The 10,345-nt window shown below is 55.1% G+C and overlaps 1 protein-coding gene across 1 annotated transcript; it reads right to left on the bottom strand.

Annotated features, from left to right (window-relative positions):
- Nucleotides 1-585: 585 nt before the first annotated feature.
- LOC310888912 (adenosine 5'-monophosphoramidase HINT1-like) lies at nt 586-3,356 on the bottom strand. Its single transcript, XM_083852553.1, has 3 exons — nt 3,180-3,356; nt 1,641-1,746; nt 586-937 (listed from the first exon to the last, which is right to left on the bottom strand). Exons 1-3 carry the CDS (start codon nt 3,320-3,322, stop codon nt 683-685), a joined length of 504 nt encoding a protein of 167 aa, XP_083708679.1. The 5' UTR covers nt 3,323-3,356; the 3' UTR covers nt 586-682.
- Between the last annotated feature and the right edge of the window lie 6,989 nt (nt 3,357-10,345).

The raw sequence follows: 10,345 nt of genomic DNA on the forward strand, positions 1-10,345 counted from the left end.
TTTAGAAAAAAAGAAGACTCTAAAAATACATACAAAAAAATAAAGGGAACGGCAGCCGAGTCTTGAACGTTCAGAAGCCGACTCAAGCATCCCAGAGCCTTCTACGCTTTGAAAAGCGTCTGTGGGAGAAATTACTTCTCGAAGTTGCGAAACCCACGACTGAAAAGAAAGCGGTAGCAAAACTCCTACGGTAGTCAAGAACAGGCTGACAAGCACCTGTCAGAAATCACACCGGGTAGAGTTTATTCTGCCTCCTCGGGACAGGGGCAGACAACAGACGATGCCTGGAAGCTTTCTTCCAACCTTATTCTTCTCTGGTTCTACATCTGCCAGTCCTCGATGCGGCTGTTTCGCAATAAAAGCACGCCCTTTTATTTGGGAGCAGGGGGAAGATAGCAAGGCCTCAAACACACAGCACATCCTAGATCGTCTTAGGGAGATGGAGACCCACAGGACCGCCGAGCGCTTCTATCTTCGCGTTTCAAATGACTGGGCAAACCACCATCTACACGACACTGTCAACAGACCGAAACATTCTTTTAACTTGCAGAACTATTTCCATCGGCAAGACACACAAGACAGAGGTCATATCCCCATGCTCCATCTTTATTGTGCAAGTGCTGCTCAAAGCTCTTTATTACCCTCCATAGACAGCCGTCCAGGAAAAAAAAAAAAAAAAAAATCATACATCAACAGGGGCTAGATTGACGGGCAACATATGAAACCTACTCGGCGGCGACCCGTACGCGTGCAGTGACGCCTGCGGTGCAAAAACCTTAGCCAGGAGGCCGGCCCAACTGACCGCCACCCAGAATACGTAGATGTACACGACAGCCCGAAGGGCCCGAGGGTGGGCATTCACAGCCATCCGGAATCCATTGGTCAGGTCCAGGTTAGCAGCACACTTCTTGCCAACAACCATTACACGCCCAAGAAGCTGGAAAAAGGAAATAACGTTACCTAACATAACGTGCCACGACGCACAGAACGAACGCGAGCGGAGAACCATCCACAGAACACGGTTAGCTAATCCTTCACGATTCAACCGCTGCTCTTTGAATTACCCTCTAGACAGGAACAGACTACAAAACAGTCACAGAAGCTAAATTTGTCTCGGGGGTTAAAGCCCCCGTCATAGCTTCGGGCAACGTAAGCCGCTCTGGCGGAAAATAAAAGCTTCACGGTGCCTTTTCTTTTGCGTGGCCTCACAAAGCCTTGGAACTTGACTTGCATAGCTAACAGCGAAACAAACACCCAGCGCCGCTCAACCAGCTTTCCCTTTCCTCGCCTCTGACCTGCCCAAACCCCAAGCCCTCTTCTGCATAGTCAAAGTACCACCGCCGCTGTCTGGAAACCGTGAAAACGGGCATCAGACCGTACTTCGGAACAACACTGCTTTTTGTACTACAAGCGCGTAGCCGGAGACCAGCATCGCTTTATATCGCCGCTCTTAGTCAAAAAGCTCAACTCCATTACAAGCTAGAGGCAAAAGACTACAGCATCGGAAAACCCAAAATAGCCTACTGTGCGCCCCTCCGCAACATCCAGAGGAAAAGAGGGGACGGGAAAGAGTCTAGGAAGTTACAAACTAGTTACAGGTACAGCCAGCCTAGCGAAAAGAAAGCTCCCACAGTACTCACGGGTCCGCCAGAATCTTCTGCTTCACATAACCGGACAACTGCCTTCTCAGGAAGGACTAGGAAAAAACACTGGAGCCTGAGGCGAACTATCACGGAACGCAAGGCGCTGGAGGAAGAGTAAACAGTTACAACGCAGTCAGCTTCAGAGAAAGGCAACAGCTTAAGCAAATCACTATGCCCCACCGAACTCGTCCTACCGAAGCAGATTATCAGGTACCCCAAACGCGCACGACAAAACAGCGATTCTTCTTAAGCGATCTTTGAATAGGCAAAGTTCTCTACCTTCTACACGCAAAACACACAAGCGGCAAACAATTGCTAACTGTCCTTCAGTTATGTCCAAATATTGCCTCGGCCAGAGGTAGGAAGGCATCTTCAAAGAACCCGGAGTAATCCGGCTGAGGCTGTATAAACTCTCCGTCCTCGATAACGCCACGTACTCAGGGGAAAGAACATTCCAAGTTAGCCCGTTACGGCCGGCTCTACGTCAGACACCTCCAGACCGAGGCCAAGGTATCACCTGCGAAACACGAATACCACCGATCTGTAGGAAACCATCGACTCGCAACTAATTGCGAGGGAACTCCCCAAATCACCAGCAGACCGAAACTGCATACGGCACCAGAAGCAGGATCCAGCACGCAAGGTGACGGGGGCAACGAGACAGCCGAGTACTTCAGATTAGCGACTTCCGGCAGTTTTATTTATTTTAGATGCGACTGAAACAGCGCCGATAAGACTCGATTCCACAGATGCTTTGCACTTCTTACTCACCATCGCCTTTCACTGCGCGACAATCGAGAATTACGAGCCTTCCTCACACTTCTCCCCCCTATAACATCGCTCAACTGTGAAACAGGCCTTCGGTACAGCGAGCTAAGCAAATTCAAGACCATTCGCTATAGCCAACTACACTCCAAAAGCAGTTCTAAGTTCCCCCCCTGCCTCAAGTGAGGACCAGCAGCCTGGGGGATTGACTGGCTTCTAGATGTTTAAGAAAGCTAGGAAAAGCTGCAATTCTTCCCTTTCACAAGCCACTTTGGAGAGAGCGTGCGCTCGCGTGCGCGGTGGGGGTGGTGCCATAACCAAAGCCTAGCACGGCCGAGCCGGGGCGTCTCTAGAACGCTGTCACGAGGCGCATCAAGACCTGCGTTTCTGCTACGCAGAAATGACTGATTACGGTCACTACTGCGATGCTCGCTGCCTATACGCAGGCAGTCCGAACCCCCAAGGAGACCGACTGCGCCGGCGACCCAGTACGCGCCGTGGCACCCCGGGGGCAGGCGGGACGCGCACCGAAGAAGCGCGGGGTTTTAGAGGCGCTGCAGTAGAGAGCGCCACGAGCCGGAGAGACCCCGACCGACCGACCGACCGACCGACCGTCCGTCCCTCCCTGCCTCCCTCCCTCCCTCCCGCAGCAAGGCCACCACCCGCCCTGCCGCACTCCCGGGACCCGCGACGGGCCCTCGTTTCAGAGGGCCTGCGAGCGGCCGAGGGAAGGAAGGAAAGAGAAGACTCGCACGACGACGCCGCGGCTACCTCCTCGCCCACGACCGCTCATCCTCACGGAGAACGTTGGCGGGGACCTCCTTGCCCTTGCAGGCGACCTCTCCGAAAGCGGCTGCAGCGGCAGCGCCGCCGCCGGGCCAGGCGGCCTGCGCCCTAACGATCCCGTCGGCCATGACGGCGCCCGCTCGGTACAACGCCCCCTCCCTTCCCGCACTCGGCCCGGCCCTCCGCGGCGCTCATTGGGCCGACAGATCGCCGCCGACCGCTCCCGCGCCTCGATTGGCTGCCTCGCCTGCCCTCTTCCCTTGTCCCCGCCCTCTCGGCGGCTCCGCTCCCGTCGACCCGGTGCTTATCGGCGCTCAGGGAGGTCGCGTGCCCTCGGGGCGCGGAGGGATCCGACCGGGAGGGAGGAAGTGGGCGCCCGAAAACGGGCTGGGCGGCTCCGCGGAGGGAAGCCGGGCCCTGCACGGCTGGGAAACGAGCTCCACAGAACGGTTGCTCCGATCATAGAATCATAGCATGGCTTGGCTTGGCAGGGACCTTACTTAAAGATCACCTAATTCCAACCCCCCCGCCCTGGGCAGGGACACCTTCCACTAGACCACGTTGCTCAAAGCCCCATCCAACCTGGCCTTAAACACTTCCAGGGACGGGGCATCCGCCACTTCTCCTGGCAACCCGTTCCAGTGCCTCACCCCCCTCTCAGGAAAGAATCTCTTCCAACTATCCAGTCTAAGTCTACCCTCTTTGAGTTTAAAACCATTACTCCTTGCCCTATCGCTCCTCTCCCTGACAAAGAGTCCCTCCCCAGCTTTCCTGTAGGGCCCCCCCTTTGGGTACTGGAAGGCCCCTCCAAGGTCTCCCCGGAGCCTTCTCTTCTCTCTCCAGGCTGAACCACCCCAACTCCCTCAGCCTGCCTTCCTGGGAGAGGTGCCCCAGCCCCCTGGTCATCTTCGTGGCCCTCCTCTGGACGCGTTCTAGTACGTCCCCGTCCTTCTTGTGCTGGGGGCCCCAGAGCTGAACACAGTACTTACTCTAGGTGGGGCCTCACAAGAGCACAGCAGCAGAGAGGGAGAATCACCTCCCTCGACTTGCCGGCCGCCCTCCTTTTGATGCGGCCCAGGATACGGGTGGCTTTCCGGGCTGCAAGCGTCCATTGCATTGCCGGCTCCGGTTGACGAGCTTCTCATCAACCAACGCCCCCAGGCCCTTCTCCTCAGAGCTGCTCTCCATCCATTCTCCGCCCAGCCTGGATTCGTGCTTAGGATTGCCCCGGACCAAATGCGGGACCTCGCGCTCGTAGCCCCAACTATTATTTATGACCCTATCAGCTCCACCCCAAACACGCTGGTGGCTTTTGGGCGCTGCTCCCCGCAGGCAGATCCCCGCTTTTGCCAGGGCAGGCCTTACCTTTTCAGAAGTTGCTCCACAACCTTCCCTGAGAGCCCCACTTCAACTGCTGGTGTTTCTAAGGGGGAAAGCTGCACCTCCCGCGCACGGGGTGGCGGGGAGGAATACAAAGCCTGTGCTCAGCCCTGGCACATCACAACTGGGTTTGTGCTCAGCTGGGGAGGAGGCTTCTGGAAAAATAGGCAGTGCCCCCCAAGGCTGCCCAAGCGTGGTCCGCGGTGCCCTGCAGCAGCCCCAGGGAGAGCGGAGCTCAAACTGGCCCGACACGGCGGCAGGGACGTGGCCGTCCCCACACGCGCGGTTCCTGCCTGAGTAGGCCACAGCGCTTCTGCCTCTCTGACAGGCTTGGAGGGTAACGACATCAGAATACGCTCGCTTTAGTTTGAGGTTCCAGCCGCTACTGCCATCGGGATGGCACACGGGGACGGGGCTGGGGCTGGGGCTGGGGGCAGGCAACCACAGGCAGCTTTAACATCTCAGTCCTCCCCGTCGGCCATCTCCCAGCTACCACGCGGGCCACTCAGTGCGACCAGACACCAATTCACCCAAGGCAACAAAAATATTTACAGAGCTACACCTCTCCTCGTAACTGTTTGTTGTTTACGGCTGAAACCACTCCTGGGATAGGATATGCCACCTGGACTGAGCAAAGCCTTTGATACGGTCCCTCACCACATTCTTCTCTCTAAATTGGAGAGGTATGGATTTGAAGGATGGACTGCTGGGCGGATAAAGAATTGGTTGGCTGGTCGCAGCCAAAGGGTTGTGGTCAACGGCTCTATGTCTGGGTGGAGGCCGGTCACAAGCGGTGTCCCTCAGGGGTCGGCCTCGGGACCGGTGCTCTTCAACATCTTTAGCAATGACACAGACGACGGAATCGAGCAAGTTTGCAGATGACACCAAGCTGAGCGGTGCAGTCGATACAACAGAGGGCAGGGATGCCGTCCGGAGGGACCTGGACAGGCCGGAGAAGTGGGCCCATGAGAACCTAATGAGGTTCAACAAGGCCAAGTGCAAGGCGTTGACCTTGGGCTGGGGCAATCCCAGGTATTTCTATAGACTGGGAGAAGAAGAACTTGAGAGCAGCCCTGCGGAGAAGGACTTGGGGGTCCTGATGGACGAGAAGCTGGACACGAGCCAGCAGCGCGCGCTTGCAGCCCGGAAGGCCAACTGTGTCCTGGGCTGCATTAACAAAGGGGTGGCCAGCAGGGAGAGGGAGGTGATTATCCCCCTCTACCCTGCTCTTGGGAGACCCCACCTGGAATACTGCGTGCAGGCCTGGGGCCCCCAGCACAAGAAGGATGTGGAGCTCTTGGAAAGGTCAGTCTCCCCTCCGTCCCTGGAAAGGTGTTGGAACAGCTGGAAAGGTGTTGGAACAGCTTGTTCTGGATGCCATCTCCAAGCCATTGGAAGAGAAGGAGGTTATGAGGAGTAGTCAGCATGGATTCACCAAGGGGAAATCGTGCTCGACCGACCTCGTTGCCTTCTATGATGGCATCACCAGCTGCGTTGATGGAGGGAGAGCAGTGGATGTCATCTACCTTGACTTTAGCAAGGCTTCCGATACTGTCTCCCACGACGTCCTGCTAGCAAAGCTGAGAAAGCGTGGGATAGACGAGTGGACGGTAAGGTGGGTTGAGACCTGGCTGACCGGCCGAGCTCAGAGGGTGGTGATCGGCGGCGCAGAGTCCGGCTGCAGCCCTGTGACTAGCGGTGTTCCCCAGGGGTCGGTGCTGGGTCCGGTCTTGTTCAACATCTTCATCGCCGACCTTGACGAGGGAATAGTGTCCAGCCTCAGCAAGTACGCCGATGATACAAAGCTGGGAGGAGTGGCCGACACGCCAGAAGGCTGTGCTGCCATTCAGCGAGACCTGGGCGGGCTGGAGAGCTGGGCAGGAAGAAGCCAAATGAAGTTTAACAAGAGCAAGCGTAGAGTCCTGCACCTGGGAAGGAACAACCGCGTGTATCAGTACAGGCTGGGGGATGACCTGCTGGAGAGGAGCGCTGCGGAGAAGGACCCGGGGGTCCTGGTGGACGACAGGTTGACCATGAGCCAGCGGCGTGCCCTGGTGGCCAAGAAGGCCAATGGGATCCTGGCGTGCGTTAAAAGGAGCGTGGCCAGCAGGTCAAGGGAGGTGATCCTCCCCCTCTACTCTGCCCTGGGCAGGCCTCGCCTGGAGTACCGTGTCCGGTTCCGGGCTCCCCAGTACAAAAAGAGAGACAGGGATCTCCTGGAAAGAGTCCAGCGGAAGGCAACAAAGATGATACGGGGCCTGAAGCATCTCCCCTGTGAGCAAAGACTGAGAGACCTGGGCCTGTTCAGCCTTGAGAAGAGAAGACTGAGAGGGGATCTTATCAATGATTACAAGTATCTTAAGTGTGGGAGACAGTGGGACTTGGCCACCCTCTTTTCAGTGGTTTGTGGGGATAGGACAAGGGGCAACGGCCAAAAACTGGAGCACAGGAAGTTCCGCACCAACACGCGAAAGAACTTCTTCACGGTGAGGGTGACGGAGCGCTGGAACAGGCTGCCCGGGGAGGTTGTGGAGTCTCCTTCTCTGGAGATATTCAAGGCCCGTCTGGACGCCTACCTGGGCAGCCTGCTCTAGGGAACCTGCTCTGGCAGGGGGGTTGGACCCGACGATCTCTTGAGGTCCCTTTCAACCCCTACGAATGTGTATATACAGGAGTAAAAATACACGTGTTGATAGCGATAGGACAAGGGGGAATGGTTTTAAACTAAGACAGGGGAGATTTAGCTTAGATATTAGGAGAAAGTTTTTCACTCAGAGGGTGGTGAGGCACTGGAACGGGTTGCCCAGAGAGGTTCTGGATGCCCCATCCCTGGAGGCATTCAAGGCCAGGCTGGACGCGGCTCTGGGCAGCCTGCTCTAGTGGTTGGCAACGCTGCCCAGAGCAGGGGGGTTGAAACTAGATGATCTTTAAGGTGCTTTTCAACCCAGGCCATTCTATGGTTCTATGATATGCTCTTTGAAAGCGTACAGGCTAAAGGAAGGGTCAAATTGGTGCCTCGGGGGCAAATTTCTTCGCCTTCTACGGTTGTCTAACAGTGCCTATTAAGCAAAGAGATTACCAATCGTCTTCCTCCTCTACTTTCTCAGGAATTAAACACCTTTTGTGAAAGACTACAAGCGCTGATAGCATTAGCTAGACCTAGCTAGACCGACTGGGGAACAGTTGAACACGTAAATACTTACTCAAGGTCCATTTGCACAGGTTTCTTTGAGCAGTTCCATGGGCTCTTCTACGTCAACAAAACAGACCAATGAAAGAGACCAAGGACAAATACAGAAACAGAACAGTTAATCAAGTGCCAATTTAAGAAGCTTTCCCTGAAAGGGCAACAGCATCTCCACCTCCACCCACCCCTCCCCTCCCCTCCCTTCCCCTCCCCTCCCCCCCCCCAAGTAGTTGACTTCCACAACTATTTTCATCTGACCCCGCAAACGGCAAATTCTATATTACTTCGAGTAGAACAAGGGCTGTTTCTTGTTTCGGTTTGGTTTTTATCATTCAGCTTCTTCAAAAGACTTTAGTCATTCACAGCTGCAATCGTTAACCCCGCAAACAGATCCAGTAACAAAGATCATTCCTCCTGCTAAGGAATCGAGTTTCTTTGTGAGGAACGGAGTCACAAAAATCATTTCATTAGCAAGTTTCAAACACTAAAAATATTTAATAGCATTTTAACGCTCCCACGCTCCAGTAAGCCTTGAACGTAACCGCAATTAAACAAGGAGCACAGCAAAGCCAGAGGTCTAACAACAAAAAATCCTTTTACAAATACATCAACGCGAAACGGAGGACTAGGGAGAATCTCCATCCTTTACTGGATGCGAGGGGAAACCTAGTTACTAAGGATGAGGAAAAGGCTGAGGTGCTTAATGCCGCCTTTGCCTCAGTCTTTAGCGGCAATACCGATTGTTCTCCGGACACCCAGTGCCCTGAGCTGGTGGAAGGGGATGGGGAGCAGGATGTGGCCTTCGCTATCCATGAGGAAATGGTTGGCGACCTACTACGGAGCTTGGATGTGCGCAAGTCGATGGGGCCGGATGGGATCCACCCAAGGGTACTGAGAGAACTGGCGGAGGAGCTGGCCGAGCCGCTTTCCATCATTTATCGGCAGTCCTGGCTATCGGGGGAGGTCCCGGTTGACTGGCGGCTAGCCAATGTGACGCCCATCTATAAGAAGGGCCGGAGGGCAGACCCGGGGAACTATAGGCCTGTCAGTTTGACCTCAGTGCCGGGGAAGCTCATGGAGCAGATTATCTTGAGGGTCATCACGCGGCACTTGCAGGGCAAGCAGGCGATCAGGCCCAGTCAGCATGGGTTTGTGAAAGGCAGGTCCTGCTTGACGAACCTGATCTCCTTCTATGACCAAGTGACGCGCTTGGTGGATGAGGGAAAGGCTGTGGACGTGGTCTACCTTGACCTCAGTAAGGCTTTTGACACCGTTCCCCACAACATTCTCCTCAAGAAACTGGCTGCTCGGGGCTTGGACTGGCGTACGCTTCGCTGGGTTAGAAACTGGCTGGATGGCCGGGCCCAGAGAGTTGTGGTGAATGGAGTCAAATCTGGTTGGAGGCCGGTCACTAGTGGAGTCCCCCAGGGCTCGGTACTGGGGCCGGTCCTCTTTAATATCTTTATTGATGATCTGGATGAGGGCGTCCAGTGCACCCTCAGTAAGTTTGCAGATGACACCAAGCTAAGTGCGTGTGTCGATCTGCTCGAGGGCAGGAAGGCTCTGCAGGAGGATCTGGATAGGCTGGAGCGATGGGCTGAGGTCAACTGCATGAAGTTCAACAAGGCCAAGTGCCGGGTCCTGCACCTGGGCTGCAACAACCCCAAGCAGAGCTACAGGCTGGGAGATGAGTGGCTGGAAAGCTGCCTGGCCGAGAAGGACCTGGGAGTATTGGTGGATAGTCGGCTGAATATGAGCCAGCAGTGTGCTCAGGTGGCCAAGAAGGCCAACGGCATCCTGGCCTGTATAAGAAGCAGTGTGGCCAGCAGGTCGAGGGAAGTGATTGTCCCCCTGTACTCGGCTCTGGTGAGGCCGCACCTCGAGTACTGTGTTCAGTTTTGGGCCCCTCGCTACAGGAAGGACATGGACGTGCTCGAGCGAGTCCAGAGAAGGGCGACCAAGCTGGTGAGGGGTCTGGAGAACAAGTCTTACGAGGAGCGGCTGAGGGAGCTGGGCTTGTTCAGCCTGGAGAAGAGGAGGCTCAGGGGCGACCTCATCGCTCTCTACAGTTACCTGAAAGGAGGCTGTAGAGAGGTGGGGGTTGGTCTATTCTCCCACGTGCCTAGTGACAGGACGAGGGGGAATGGGCTAAAGTTGCGACAGGGGAGTTTTAGGTTGGATGTTAGGAAGTACTTCTTTACCGAAAGGGTTATTAAGCATTGGAACGGGCTGCCCAGGGAGGTGGTGGAGTCACCATCCCTGGAGGTCTTTAAAAGACGTTTAGATGTAGAGCTTAGGGATATGGTTTAGTGGAGTACTTAGTGTTAGGTCGGAGGTTGGACTCGATGATCTTGAGGTCTCTTCCAACCTAGAGAAATCTGTGAATCTGTGAATCTGTGAACAAAGCACGAGAGGTGATCGCATTTAAACGCCTTATGGTGCCTTTAGCTAATCCTTCTTCTAGTTCCTGAACAACGGACTTCGTTTAGAAAAAAAGAAGACTCTAAAAATACATACAAAAAAATAAAGGGAACGGCAGCCGAGTCTTGAACGTTCAGAAGCCGACTCAAGCATCCCAGAGCCT

This window comes from Anser anser (genome assembly GCF_964211835.1).
Source record: "Anser anser genome assembly, contig: SUPER_W_unloc_3, whole genome shotgun sequence".
NCBI classification, from domain to species: Eukaryota; Metazoa; Chordata; class Aves; order Anseriformes; family Anatidae; genus Anser; species Anser anser.

Coding starts and splice junctions, on each gene's coding strand:
- LOC310888912 (XM_083852553.1), bottom strand. CDS start 3,322: ATGGCCGACGGGATCGTTAGGGCGCAGGCCGCCTGGCCCGGCGGCGGC. Junction 1,747..3,179: donor GAGCGGTCGTGGGCGAGGAG/GTAGCCGCGGCG, acceptor CTCTTCCTCCAG/CGCCTTGCGTTCCGTGATAG. Junction 938..1,640: donor CAGAAGATTCTGGCGGACCC/GTGAGTACTGTG, acceptor TCCTTTTTCCAG/CTTCTTGGGCGTGTAATGGT.